The sequence below is a fragment of the Macaca nemestrina genome, chromosome 1 (assembly GCF_043159975.1).
Source record: "Macaca nemestrina isolate mMacNem1 chromosome 1, mMacNem.hap1, whole genome shotgun sequence".
Lineage (NCBI taxonomy): Eukaryota > Metazoa > Chordata > Mammalia > Primates > Cercopithecidae > Macaca > Macaca nemestrina.
The window spans coordinates 207,893,775-207,908,279 of record NC_092125.1 but is presented as its reverse complement, the minus strand read 5'-3'; the positions used below and the strand labels follow the sequence as shown (position 1 = coordinate 207,908,279).

The 14,505-nt window shown below is 50.5% G+C and overlaps 1 protein-coding gene across 1 annotated transcript; it reads left to right on the top strand.

The window, feature by feature from the left end:
- The first annotated feature begins 25 nt into the window (after nucleotides 1-25).
- Nucleotides 26-13,093, top strand: LOC105494494 (cation channel sperm associated 4). Its single transcript, XM_011762951.3, has 10 exons — nucleotides 26-314; nucleotides 763-906; nucleotides 2,774-2,875; nucleotides 7,219-7,316; nucleotides 7,490-7,610; nucleotides 7,819-7,952; nucleotides 9,716-9,890; nucleotides 10,972-11,183; nucleotides 11,497-11,662; nucleotides 12,618-13,093. Exons 1-10 carry the CDS (start codon nucleotides 102-104, stop codon nucleotides 12,669-12,671), a joined length of 1,419 nt encoding a protein of 472 aa, XP_011761253.1. The 5' UTR covers nucleotides 26-101; the 3' UTR covers nucleotides 12,672-13,093.
- The last annotated feature ends 1,412 nt before the right edge of the window (nucleotides 13,094-14,505 follow it).

Genomic DNA, 14,505 nt, shown 5'->3' with positions numbered 1-14,505 from the left:
GAAGGCTGGAGGTCACAGAGGCCTCTGTGATATAACCACAAGGGGGAGTGAGACCACTTGGAGTGAGGATTCTTTGAGGAGAAAGAAGAGACTGAGCAACCATGAAGGATAATGAAAAGGCCTGGTGGCAGCAGTGGACCTCCTACACAGGCCTCGTGGTTGGGGGCGGGACTCAGGAGGACCGTATGGGGTTTGGAAGGGGAGTAGCTGCACTGAGGGGCCGCCCCTCTCCCCTGCAGGGTACCATTCACGAGTCCTACGGTCGGCCAGAGGAGCAGGTGCTCATCAACCGCCGGGACATCATGAACAAAGCGGTAAGGATAGCTCCCGCCCCACAGTGGCCCCTCCTGCAGCTGTGCTCATGGGCAGCAGACCCTCGTGGTAACTCTGGCCCCTCTCCCATCTAAACACCCCCAGAGGACCCTCTCTAGCACTGATGCCTGAGTGACTGCCCTTGATATGTTAGTAACTCTCTGGCAGTGTCCCCCATAGGAACCCTTATATAACGATCGTCTTCACTATCAGAGAGCCCAAAGAGATTCTCTGGCAATGACTTCCACAAAAATGCCCCAATAGTAACCCACTTTTAGTGGCCATTTAGATAGTGACCTCTACACTGATGTCTCCATTCCATGATCCACTCTCAGGTGACTTTCCCCCTCTAGAGTGGGCCCCAGGGACCCCCATTCTCTAAGAGCAAACCTCCAGGCAGAGGCTTCCTGTGGTGACACCTGCCTGAAGGAAGGTCCTGCCCTCTTCCAGGACACCTGGGACATGCAGGAGTACATCACTCGCATGTACATCAAGCAGCTGCTCCGACACCCCGCCTTCCAACTGTTGCTGGCCCTGCTGCTGGTGATCAACGCCATCACCATCGCTCTCCGCACCAACTCCTACCTGGACCAGGTGGGACGCCAGCATGACCTCTGCCCCACTAACCCTAATGGGGGCCCTGGGGCAAGAACTCTCCCAGCCTCAGGCTCCTTATCTGTCTATGATGGTTGGATTGGGTGCTCTTCAAGGGTCTGTCAGCTCTGACCTTCTAGGAATCTGGAGATCAAGGAATACTTCATGGTGGAGAGGGCTCTGCAGCCTGGCTTTGAGGAATGCATTGGATTTGTACAGGAAGGACAGGAGAAGAATGGTGTGAGGAGAGGGAGGCAAATGGGTGCCTTGTGGAGAAGGGGTATCCAATTCTAACCAGCACTTACTAAAGGACAATCACTCAGTGCCAGGTACTGACTGTGCAGACTGCCAGGGTCCCAGGGATAATAAGCACAACTGGGTCCTGTCTCAGACACATAGAAACTGTCATTACAAGTGCCCAAGTAGCACCCAGAGTACATGGAGGCTCAACGAAGGCACTCAAACCTAATCTGGGGGATCCGAGCTGGCTTCCTGGAGAAAGTGACACTGGAGTTGAGAGTAAAAAGTAGGATGTGATCTCAGTCACTACAACAAAGAAACAGAAAAAAAGAGCATGTAGGAGTTGGCCAGGCAAAGAGAGGTGGGGAGACTGTTTTGGGGAAAAACAGCATATGAGAGACTTCTCTGTGTCCAACTTGAAGTTCAGCGTGACTTATCCTTGATGTTTTAATTTCTTTTCTTTTTTTTTTTTTTAGAGACAAGATCTCACTCTGTCACCCAGGCTGGTGTGCAGTGGCACCATCTTGGCTCAATGCAGCCTTGAACTCCTGGACTCAAGTGATCCTCCTCCCTCAGCCTTGCAAGTAGCTAGGACTACAGGCACGAGATACCACGCCTGGCTAATTAAAAACTTTTTTTGAGCCAGGCGCAGTGCTTCACACCTGTAATCCCAACACTTTGGCAGGCTGAAGTGGGTGGATCACCTGAGGTCAGGAGTTCAAGACCAGCCAGCCTGGCCAACATGGTGAAACCCCGTCTCTATTAAAAATACAAAACTTAGCTGGGCATTGCAGTGGGTGCCTATAATCCCAGCTACTTGAGAGGCTGAGGCAGGAGAATCACTTGAACCCAGGAGGCGGAGTTTGCAGTGAGCTGAGATGTCACCAAAAAAAAAAAAAGAAAGAAAGAAAGAAAAGAAAGAGAGGAGACATGGTGACTTGGGACTGCTAGGTGGAGTCGGGCACTATGGGGGCTGTTAGTGGGGTTGCAGCCATAAGGAAGCTGAAGGAGGAGTTTCGAGATTGAGAGAAAGTGAATTGGGCTCTGGGCAGACCCCAGTCACCCATCTACCCATTCATCCATCCAGGGTGCCCGTCCTGGACCCAGGAGTGGCAGGATACCCAGGAGTTTGGTTAGGCCTAACTTGGAGTATTTGGAGAGCTGGAATAGCAGGAGAGGTTAGGACAGATGGAGCTTGGTGTTCTCTACCCTCAGGGGCCAGGTCTTTTCCTCCCAATCCTGGAGGCTGTTCTGCCTCTCCTACTTCCCTCTCCAAAATATCCCTATTCTAGAAGTTAGGGACAAAAGTCCGTAGTCAGACAACCATCTTTATCAACTAGCTGTGCACACACAGGCACCACTCTGATTCCACTTCTGTAAGATGGGAATAAAACCTACTTTGCAGGACAACAGTCATGGTAACATGAAGTGATATGTGATAGTCCCAGCACAGTGCCTGGCACACACACGCAAAGTGTGTTTTAAAGGAAGTGACAAAGATGCTGAGGACCAAGAGCAGTAGTGATACGGGCCTTCCCTCCCTTACATACATCCTCTCCCTGCCGGCTTGCCCAGGCCCTGCTCCACTGACCTCTCTGCCCCTCTTTTTTCTCTGTCTTCCATGTAGAAACACTATGAGTTCTTCTCTACCATAGATGACATTGTGCTGACCATCCTTATGTGTGAGGTTCTCCTCGGCTGGCTCAATGGCTTCTGGATTTTCTGGAAGGTGAGATCTAGAGCCCTTTGCCCATACTCTTCCCTGGGGACTATACACCACCCAGTCTGCCCCTGTACTCCTGGCCCTACAAACTGAGGGTGTGAGTATGTGTATAAACAGAGTGTGTTAGTTCTGAGATGTGTATGATGTGGCAGAAAGTAACTGGTACTAGAAGTGCAGCCTGCCTGGGCTCCAATTCCAATCCCTGCTCCAGCTTTCCCCAGCTCTGTAGTCTTGGACAAACCTGACTTCCTTATCTGAGAAATGGGGCTGAGAGGATCTACCTTAATTTACAGAGGTCAGCAGGGATCAGCACATTTTTTCTGTAATGGGCCGGATAAAAAAAGATTTTAAGCTTCACAGCTGTACAGTCTCTGTTACAATGACTCACCTCTCCCATGGCAGCACAAAAGCAACCATGGACCGCACATAAATGAAGTGGGTATGGCTGTGTTCATGGACACCCAAATTGGAATTTCATGTAATTTTCACATGTTACAAAATCTGATTTTCCCTATTCACTTGCTTTACTCCTACTTACAGACTCGTTCAGATGTCTTCTCTTCCAGGATGTCTTCCTGTCTCTCCCAGGATAGGTTAGGCGCTACTTTGTGTCTCCATGATGCTATGCACTTATTATTACTATTTTTTTTTTCATGGAGTTAAAATTTGCTGTTTATCCATCTCCCTCAGAATAGTCTGTGAGCCCAACAGGGCAGGCATCCTATATTCTCAGGAACTGATCTGGGTATGGCACACAACAGGAGCTACATACTGAATGGATCTACGGGTGGATCTGCAGACAGGCAGGCTTGTATCTCCTTGTGCATGTGAAGGTGCAGACTCAGTACGAGAGGCCAGCAGGACTTGTGCTTATTGGGTCCCCAATACATTTAAGAACTTTTTTTTCCCATTAAATATAGTTTTCTTGTTGGCTGCAGTAGCTCATGCCTGTAATCCCAACACTTTGGGAGGCCGAGGTAAGAAGATCACTTGAGGCTAGGAGTTTGAGACAGACTGGCCAACATGGTGAAACCTCGTCTGTACTAAAAATACAAAAACTAGCTGGGCATTGTGGCGGGCGCCTGTAATCCCAGCTACTTAGAGGCCGAGGCAGGAGAACCGCTTGATCCCGGGAGGCGGAGGTTGCAATGAGCTGAGATTGCGCCACTGCACTCCAGTCTGGGCGACAGAGTGAGATTCTCTTTCCAAAAAAAGTTTTCTTTTTGAATATTTAATGCAGATACATGCTGGTAAAAACTATATTGAAAGGTACACATAGAATTATTGCTTCTCTCTTGTCCCCTCATCCCCTTTCTCCCACCACTATCATTTCTAGGTATTGTTTTTATATTTGTAGTCTCTTTTTTATTGTCTTCGTCCATTTAGTGTTGCTATAAAGGAATACCCAAGGTTGAATAACTTATAAAGAAAGGAGTTGTATTTGACTCTCAGTTCTGCAGGCTGTGTGAGAAGCATGGTGCCAACATCTGCTTCTGGTGAGGGCTTCAGGCTGCTTCCACTCATGACAGAAGGTGAAGCATGTGCAGATCACATGGTGAGAGAGGAAACAAAAGAGAGAGTGAGGGGAGATGCTGGGCTCTTTTTTTTTTTTTTTTTTTGAGACAGAGTCTTGCTCTGTCACCCAGGCTGGAGTGCAGTGACGCGATCTCAGTTCACTGCAAGCCCCACCTCCCCGGGTTCACACCATTCTCCTGCCTCAGCCTCCCAAGTAGCTGGAACTACAGGCGCCCACCACCATGCCTGGCTAATTTTTTGTATTTTTAGTAGAGATGGGGTTTCACCGTGTTAGTCAGGATGGTCTCAATCTCCTGACCTTGTGATCCACCCTCCTCGGCCTCCCAAAGTACTGGGATTATAGGCATAAGCCACCACACCTGGCCCATGCCAGCCTCTTTTTAACAAGCAGCTCTTGAGGGAACTCACTCATTACCTTCAGGATGGCACCAAGCCATTCATGACCCAACCACCTCCCATTAGGTCCCACCTCTAACACTGAACATCAGATTTCAACATGAGATTTGGAGGGGATAAGCATTCAAACTATAGCATCCTCCCAGTATTTATTTTTACAATAATCAGCAAGTATGTATATACTCTCAATCTTCCCTTTCCTAACAGTAACATAGCATAAACATTATTCTGCACTTTACTTTTGTCACTGAATGGATCCTGACAATCTTTCTACATCAGTACATAGAGATCTTTCTCATTTTTCTTTCTTTCTTTTTTTTTTTTTTTTTTTTTTTCTGTAGAGATGAGGTCTTGCTATGTTTTCCAGGCTGGTCTCAAACTCTTGGCCTCAAGCGATCCTCTTCCACCAGCCTCTCAGAGCACCAGGATTACAGGCAAAGGTCACCATACCTGGCCTCATTTTTCTTTTTTGTAGCTACATAGTATTCTATTGATTTAATGGAATTTAACGGGCCATCATTTACCCAATCAGTCTCTTCTGATCATTGGACACATTGGTTTTCTTTACCTTTTTTTTTTTTTTTTTTGAGACAGAGTCTCACTCTTGTTGCCCAGGCTGGAGTACAATGACACTATTTAGGCTCACTGCAGCCTCAACCTCTTGGGCTTAAGTGATCCTCCCACCTCAGCCCTGCAAGTAGCTGGGACTACATGGGCACATGCCAACACCCCTGGCTAATTTTTATATATATATATATTTTTTTTTTTTTTTTTGAGACGGAGTCTCGCTTTGTCTCCCAGGCTGGAGTGCAGTGGCACCATCTTGGCTCACTGCAAGCTCCGCCTCCTAGGTTCAGGCCATTCTCCTGCCTCAGCCTCTGAGTAGCTGGGACTGCAGGCACGCACCACCACACCTGGCTAATTTTTTTGTATTTTTAGTAGAGACGGGGTTTCACCGTGTTAGCCAGGATGGTCTCGATCTCCTGACCTCGTGATCCGCCCACCTTGGCCTCCCAAAGTGCTGGGATTACAGGCGTGAGCCACCGCGCCCGGCTAATTTTTATATTTTTTTGTAGAGACAGGGTTTCACCATGTTGTCCAGGCTGTCTGGAACTCCTGAGCTCAAGCAATCCTCCTGCCTCAGTCTCCCAAGGTGCTGGAATTACAGACTTGCACCACTGCACCTGGCATGTTGGTTATTCTCAACCTTATACAAATTGTCATTTTGTACCTCAACCAGAGTATCTGCGGATCAGATTTCTAGAAGTGTGATCCTTGTTCAGATTTTTCATACCTGTGAGTTTCCTCCTCCTCCCCACCTCATTCCTGTGTAAGTGCCTTATTGGACAAAGGGCTTGCAAACTGTGCCTCTCCTTCCTTCCTTCCTTCCTTCCTTCCTTCCTTCCTTCCTTCCTTCCTTCCTTCCTTCCTTCCTTTCTCTCTCTCTCTCTCTTTCTTCCTTCCTTCCCTTCCTCCCTCCTCTCTCTCTTTCTTTCTCTTTCTTTCTTTCTCTCTCTCTCTCTTTCTTTCTTTCTTTCTTTCTTTCTTTCTTTCTTTCTTTCTTTCTTTCTTTCTTTCTTTCTTTCTTTCTTTCCTTCCTTCTTTCTTTCTGTCTCTCTTTCTTTCTGTCTCTCTCTCTCTCTCTCTTTCTTTCTCTTTTTTCGATTATCGCCCTGTCACCTAGGCTGGAATGCAGTGGCGCGATCTTGGCTTGCTGCAACCTCTGCCTCCCAGGTTAAAGCAACTCTCCTGCCTCAGCCTCCCGAGTAGCTGGGACTATAGGCACGTGCCACCACGCCCAGATAATTTTTGTATTTTTTAGTAGAGATGGAATTTTACCATGTTGGCCAGGCTGGTCTCCAACTCCTGACATCGTGATCACCTGCCTCAGACTCCCAAAGTGCTGGGATTACAGGGATGAGCCACCGTGCCCGGCCCACCTGTCTTCCTTTCTCGTGCTGTGAGAGTTATCTCACCTCAGAACTGGCTACTGAAGCAGTATTCCTTATGTTTTTACTAGTATCCATTTTCATTTTATTATTAATTGTAGTGTGTGTCACCCAAAGACAGGAACAGCCAAGTGTTTTCAGGTTACCTAACTGTAGGGCAAGGCTGTTTTGCACATGCTTTAGCCAAGGCGGGCACTCAGCTTAGGGACCAGCTGTGTATCTGTAAGGGTCTTTGCTGTGTGTCTCTGAGACTGCATTTGGCTATTGACACATGTATGGGACAGAGAGTACACGTGTGTTTTGTGGCATGTTTGGGGGGCGGCAGGGTAACAGCAGTGGATGGCAGCTGACTGGCCCTGCTCTGAGAGGGACATTGAGCACTCATCCTTGGGATGTGGGGAGGGCAGACCTAGGATGCCCCCACAGGCTGGGCCTGACAGACCCCATTGGGACTGGCCTACTCCCCAGGACGGCTGGAACATCCTCAACTTCATTATCGTCTTTATCTTGCTCTTGCGGTTCTTCATTAATGAAATCAATATCCCCTCCATCAACTATACTCTCAGGTGAGCTGGGAGCTCTGGAGAAATAAGGGGAACCTATCTGGAACCCAGGAATGAGCTGGGGGGATAATGACCAGATGGAGATCAGCTTTGCCTCTCTGGGCAGCTGGTGGGGGTAATGAGGAGGGAGGGGGCTGGGAAGGGCCTAGGGGCACCCCTGAGAGGCTCTGCCACAGGGCGCTTCGTCTGGTGCATGTGTGCATGGCGGTGGAGCCCCTGGCCCGGATCATCCGCGTCATCCTGCAGTCGGTGCCTGACATGGCCAATATCATGGTCCTCATCCTCTTCTTCATGCTGGTCAGTGCCTGCCCCCGCACCCATCTGTTTCCCTTCCCTGAATAGGGCCCTTGGGTCATTGCGAATAGAGGGGTGTCTGGACGAGCAGAGAGGCCCGTGGGCCTGAATCCCTGTGATTTCCTTGGCAGCGTTCATTTGCATGACATTCGCGTGTCCTATTTCCAGGTCCTTTGGTGAAGTCGGGGTGGGGCTCTGTTCTCTCTGACAGGTTTTTTCGGTGTTTGGGGTAACACTCTTTGGTGCATTCGTGCCCAAGCATTTCCGGAACATACAGGTTGCTCTGTACACCCTCTTCATCTGCATCACCCAGGATGGCTGGGTGGACATCTACAGTGACTTCCAGTGAGTGCCGGTGGGACTTCCAGTCTCAACCCACCTATGGGGCAGGGAAGCCGGTAGGGTGTAAGGGCTCTCCCTGAGAGTGGGAGCTCCAGGGACTGGGATGAGGATGGCCCAGTGGAAGCAGGAGTTCCCAGGTCTTTAAACAGAGGAAAAGGAAATACCTGGGCTTGTGGTACCTCAAGCCTTGTCGCCCTTGAATCTCCATACATTCAGAGTCCCATTCCGACACTTTTGTGGGGACCTCAGCTAACCTCAGCTAACCAGCTGGGTCGTTGGCCTTGGATAGGGGAGCAGGTCTGTAGTTATGCCGCAGGTTACAGAGCAACCTCCCAGCCCACCTTGGAGCCCACCAAACTGCCTGAACTCCTGGGAACTTCAGGTCTCATTTTATTCATTCTTAAACCCATTGCCCACATTCATTTTTGTGTTCTGTTCTTTAGCTCTTTTCCATTAAGTCTAAGCCCTATTTGTTTCCAGTTTACTCCAGAAAGTGGGACCCCCCTTAACTGATTTCTTTTTATCTTCTACATGTGAGTATAGAAGCCCAGTAGATAAAGGGCTTCTACGGTCATTCTCCATTATGACATAGATAATGGATAAAAATCAGGCTGGCTGGGGCTGGGCGCGGTGGCTCACGCCTGTAATCCCAGCACTTTGGGAGGTCGAGGCGGGTGGATCATGAGGTCAGGAGATCGAAACCATCCTGGCTAACACAGCGAAACCTCGTCTCTACTAAAAATACATAAATTAGCCAGGCATGGTGGCGGGCACCTGTAGTCCCAGCTGCTCGGGAGGCTGAGGCAGGAGAATGGCATGAATTCAGGAGGCAGAGCTTGCAGTGAGCCCAGATCACTCCACTGCACTCCAGCCTGGGCAATAGAGCAAGACAGTCTAAAAAAAAAAAAAATCAGGCTGGCCGGACATGGTGGCTCATGCCTGTAATCCCAACACTTTGGGAGGCCAAGGTGGGCAGATCATGAGGTCAGGAGATCAAGACCATCCTGATTAACACAGTGAAACCCCATCTCTACTAAAAATACAAAAACAAAGTGCAGTGGCTCATACCTGTAATCCCAGCACTTTGGGAGGCTGAGGCGGGTGGATCACAAGGTCAGGAGTTCAAGACCAGCCTGGCCAAAAAGGTGAACCCCATCTCTACTAAGTATACAAAAATTAGCCAGGCGGGGGGGCACCTGTAATCCCAGCTACTCAGGAGGCTGAGGCAAGAGAATTGCTTGAACCTGGGAGGTGGAGGTTGCAGTGAGCTGATATCGCACCACTGCACTCCAGCCTGGGTGACAGAGTGAGACTCCGTCTCAAAAAAAAAAAAAATTTGCCGGGCGTGGTGGCAAGCACCTATAGTCCCAGCTACCTGGGAGGCTGAGGTGGGAGAACGGCGTGAACCCGGGAGGTGGAGCTTGCAGTGAGCCGAGATCGCGCCACTTCACTCCAGCCTGGGCAACAGAGCGAGACTCCATCTCAAAAAAAAAAAAGGAGTGTAGCTAATAGATTTGATTATAGTGTTGATGTGCACGTCCCCACCTTGCAGGGTTGGTTAGAGAATCAGCCCACTGTCTGGCAGCACAGCAGGTGCTTAGTAGAGAGCAGCTATTGAGACAGGAGTAGGGAATGAGATCTGCACAACAGCAGTGACACAGGCAGAAGTCCTAGTAGGCCTTGGGATGATTTTCCCATTTCATAGATAAGGAAACTCAGGCTCGAAGGGCCAGGGAAATGATGGGGCCCCTGCCTGCCATCTGCAGGACAGAGAAGAGGGAATATGCAATGGAGATTGGGGGTGCCATCTACTTTACCATCTTCATCACCATCGGTGCCTTCATTGGCATCAACCTGTTCGTCATCGTGGTGACCACCAACTTGGAGCAAATGATGAAGGCAGAAGAGCAGGGACAACAGCAACGAATAACCTTTAGTGAGGTGCGTGGGATGGGGAGGGCAGAAGGGAGGAAAAGGGGTGTGTATGAGAGCAGACTTGAACATATGTGCATGTATGTGTGTGCTTGCATAATCAAGGGCCTGGAGAAAGCCAAGTTGGAGGCCTGGAGGCAGCAGCCCCCATCTTGAGTGCCCACCCACCCACCAACTGGGGCTTCTGAGGGGTGTGGATTTTCTAGATGTTAGATTTCTATGGCAACTCAAAACTGAGCAGCTGGGTGACCTTGGGGCATTTACCCATCTAAGCCTCAATTTTTTTCTTCTGTAAAAAGGGAATAATAATAGTACTTAACTCATAGGGTTATTTTATGAGGGTTCATGGGTAAATGAACACTGCTTGGTGCATAGTAAGCACTCAATAAATGTTAGCTACCTTATTATTCATTCAGGGTAGTACTTCCATAAGGTTGGGGAAAGGAGTGGAGTACTTCTAAAAAAAGTGGAGTGCTGGAGGCCTGGGCTTGAGGGTAGGCAGAGCTTTATAAATTTGCTGGGTAGGGTTTATCAGGGTTGAAATCTGGGTCAGGGCTAAATTTTGACAAGGGGTGAGAACTTTTAAAGAAGTGGGGGAAGAGGCCGGGCGCGGTGGCTCAAGCCTGTAATCCCAGCACTTTGGGAGGCCGAGGCGGGCGGATCACAAGGTCAGGAGATCGAGACCACAGTGAAACCCCGTCTCTACTAAAAATACAAAAAATTAGCCGGGCGCGGTGGCGGGCGCCTGTAGTCCCAGCTACTCAGGAGGCTGAGGCAGGAGAATGGCGGGAACCCGGGAGGCGGAGCTTGCAGTGAGCCGAGATCGCGCCACTGCACTCCAGCCTGGGCGACAGAGCGAGACTCCGTCTCAAAAAAAAAAAAAAAAAAAAAAAAGAAGTGGGGGAAGGGCATGTGCATTTAAAGTTGGATTCCTCCAGCAAGGCAGTAAGGCTAAGACCAGTGAGAGCTGAAATGAGGGCCTTAGAACCCTGGGATCCTAAGAGACTCATCCTGAAGCCAAGCAGGAAAGGAGTGCCGGGGGTGCGCCTGCCTGAGCTGTCCTGACCCCTCTCCATCTCCCGATTCCCAGACAGGCGCAGAGGAAGAGGAGGAGAATGACCAGCTGCCACTGGTGCACTGTGTGGTCGCCCGCTCGGAGAAATCTCGTTTCCCCCAGGAACCCCTTGTGGGAGGCCCCCTGTCGAACCTCTCAGAAAACACGTGTGACAACTTTTGCTTGGTGCTTGAGGCAATACAGGAGAACCTGAGGCAGTACAAGGAGATCAGAGATGAACTCAACATGTAGGGGAGGGTACTGGGGGTGCCCCCAAGTCATGTGAGTCAAGGCTGGGTGGAGTGTCAGAGTCTTTTGGCCTCACACCCTCAACATTTTAGAAGGCAGACTCTGGGCCCTAGAGAGGTCCCCCACCCTATTGGTGGAGGAGCTGGAATCCAGACTCCGAGTTCCTCCCATCTCACACAAGGGCATAGCTCGGCCTGGGTCTCTGTCAGGGCTGTGTGGGAGAGCGAAGCGGGGGTGACGCCAGGGAAGAGGTGGGAGGGCTGCTTCCCTCCCCTGCAGCCTTCTGAAAGGCACTCACTGCTCCACCCCCAGGATTGTGGAGGAGGTGCGCGCAATCCGCTTCAACCAGGAGCAGGAGGCAGAGGTGATGCAAAGGCAGTCTTCCACGAGCGGGTCATTGGAGACTACCTCATCCAAGGACGTCCGCCAGATGTCTCAACACCGAGACTTGCTCAGTGCGCTCGTTAACATGGAAAAGGTGTGCCTTCCTTCACCTACCCAATCAGTACTCGCCCTGACACTCCACCCAGGTGCAAATGCCCAGCCGGGCCTCTGGACCATTTGTCAAAGTTTCTGTCTATTCCAAGATCTGGTCCCCCTCACCACCACCACCCCACTTTTTTTTTTCTTCTTTTCTTTTTTTTTTTTTTTTTTTTTTGAGATGGAATCTCACTCCATCGCCCAGGCTGGAATGCAGTGGCGTGATCTCAGTTCACTGCAATCTCTGCCGCCTGGGTTCAAGCTATTCTCCTGCCTCAGCCTCCCAAGTAGCTGGGATTACAGGCACCTGCCACGGCACCTGGCTAATTTTTGTAGTTTTAGTAGAGACAGGGTTTCACCATCTTGACCAGGCTGGTCTTGAACTCCTGACCTCATGATCCACCCTCCTCGGCCTCCCAAAGTGCTGGGATTACAGGCGTGAGCCACCGCGCCTGGCTGTCTGCTTCTTAAATTTCCACCTACCCCAACTGTCACTGCCTATCTGGTTAGGTTTTGTACTTTCTTTCTTGGAGTGGCTCCACCCTTCCAGCCAGTTTCATCTCTAGCACCTTCAAACCTACCCTTTCTTAGTGTGTGTGGCATGAGCCAGCTCAGTGCCTGCCTGGTGGCAGACACTTAGGCTGTAAGTATACTGTGGGCACAGGACCCCAGGATCCTATCTAAGGTGCATAAAACCAGCTGCCTCCAGAGCTCCTGGAGAGAAAAAGGCACATACCCATGGTACTTAGTTTCTTTTTCTACCCCGACACCATCTGCGTGGGATACACCCTGGGCTCCCAAACTCAGAGGGGATACTAGGTAGGCTCAAGTTAGACCTATGAAGAACTTCCTGGGAGGCCTGACTGAGGAAGCTGGTGAGACTGGAGGAGGTGAGTAAGGGAGTCTGCCATATCAGGGGAGGGGGATTAACAAGAAGACCTCTCGGTTTGCAGGTTCATGACTCTAGCTCACAAATACTCCTTAAAAAACGCAAGAACAGCCATTGAGAGGCCAGGATGGGAGCCAAGGGGCCTGCACACACACACCCAGCTGCTGCGTCTTCCTGTGTCCTTAGTGTGGCTTGGCAGAGCCTGGCCAGAGCCCATCCTCTCCCTTACACCTGGGCAGAGGCCAGGGGCTGTGAAGGTGGCAGCACCTGCAGGGCTGGTGCCTGTGAGCCCCAGGTCCAGAGGAGCCAGGACAGAGAAGGATGCTGGATGATGAGAGTGGGAACTCTAGCAGCAAGGATGAGCACAGAAGGGGGTGCTGGCCAACGCAGCCAGGATTTGACCTAAGGATGGGGATCCCTGGCCCCCTGCTCTTGCCCAGAGGTGGTGGGGGGCCTCAGTGGGCCCCAGCACCAAGAAGAGAAAGGCAAGGCCAGTGGGGCCAGATATCTGTGTGTTGACAATAAAGTTTTGTGTTGGAATCAATGTCTCTGACTGGTGGATCACCAACTCCTTGGGGTACTTGCCCGGGTCTGACAGGGAAGACAGATTTTGCCCCTCAAAATCCCATTTGTCTGGTGGGAGAGTCACAGACTGCCCTGAAGAGCCTCCAGTCTAATGGGAGGGAGAATTGCACCCCTAAAAATTTCTGACTTAATTGTAGAGATACAACCTTTGCCCTCAGGGTCCTAAGCTTTGCAGAGGAAAGTCTGGTCCTCATGGGAGGGAGCCCCTGTCTGATGAAGGAGATGGCCCTACCTGCTCTCTCCCTGTCTGAAGATGGAGACTGGTCCTCACTCTGGGGACCCCTTGTCTGATGGGATCACCAATGACCAAGTCACACAAGTACAGGCAGCTCCATCCCAGGGCAATGGAGAGTGACTGGTTAAAGTGTGGGACCTGGCAGCTTCCTGGAGGAGAGGAGGATTTTGTGGGTCAGGTGAATGAAGTCTGATAGGGAACTTAGGACCCGTGAAGCCTATTTGGGATCTTCATATTCAAGGCCTTTGAGAGCCTCAGCAGGTATGCAATCTGGGGACAGTCAGAAAACTGTGGCAATTATGGGCAATAGAAAGAGCTGCCTTAGAGGACAGGAAACCTGGGTTCTGGTCCTTCAGTGGGTCACTTGGCCTTGTTTTCCCCATCTGTGCAATTGGGAGAGGGTGAGATTGATCTCCATCTCTAAAATCAAACAATACCCTCTTATCCCAGGAAGTGGAAGACCAATGGGATCAGCTATGTCCCTGGGATGCAGGTGTGGGGGGATAACCTAGAAGGCCTGGACATCTGCCTGCTGTTCAGCGAAGCCTGACACTTAGGGGCCGTGGCGATATCCAACAGTTGGAATGGGAGTCCCCAGAGGTCCACTGATTGCAGCTGATGGGAAACCCTACCCCCCATCCTCCTCCCATCAGCATTGGTTCCAGCTCTGAAAAGCCACTCAGCAGGCAGATAAGAGGCAGCACCAGAGCCAGCAGTGCCTTACTGTCTTGGAGCCGTTAATCTATTCCCCTGTTCAAGCCAGGACTTCTTCCCGGCACCCTCCAGGACCATCAGCAGCACAGATAAGGGCACCCAGAGGCTTTTGCTGCTGCTGTTGCTACTTACTGGGGATGGCACCCTTAACCTGCCTGGTGAGTATCTACACAATCTTTACACCCATCCTTCTCTGGGGGCTCTCTCAGCCCCTCTTCTTGCTGGCCAGAGAGGGAAGAAGGTGGCAGATCAGATGGTGTCTTCAGGAGAAGCTAACAGTTTGAGCATGGCTATCCTTTACCCCTAATTGTCTGAAAGATTTGGAGCATCAATGAGCTTAGAGGCAGGAGCATGGCAGGATGACCTCCATGGAGTTCCTGGCCTTGACCATCTATCTCTTCCAGGATGCTATTTTGTC

Excerpts from the sequence above, each read along its gene's own strand:
- LOC105494494 (XM_011762951.3), top strand. The coding sequence starts at position 102 with ATGAAGGATAATGAAAAGGCCTGGTGGCAGCAGTGGACCTCCTACACA. Across the intron at positions 9,891-10,971 it reads AACGAATAACCTTTAGTGAG|ACAGGCGCAGAGGAAGAGGA; the intron begins GTGCGTGGGATG and ends CCCGATTCCCAG. Across the intron at positions 11,663-12,617 it reads CGCTCGTTAACATGGAAAAG|GTTCATGACTCTAGCTCACA; the intron begins GTGTGCCTTCCT and ends CTCGGTTTGCAG.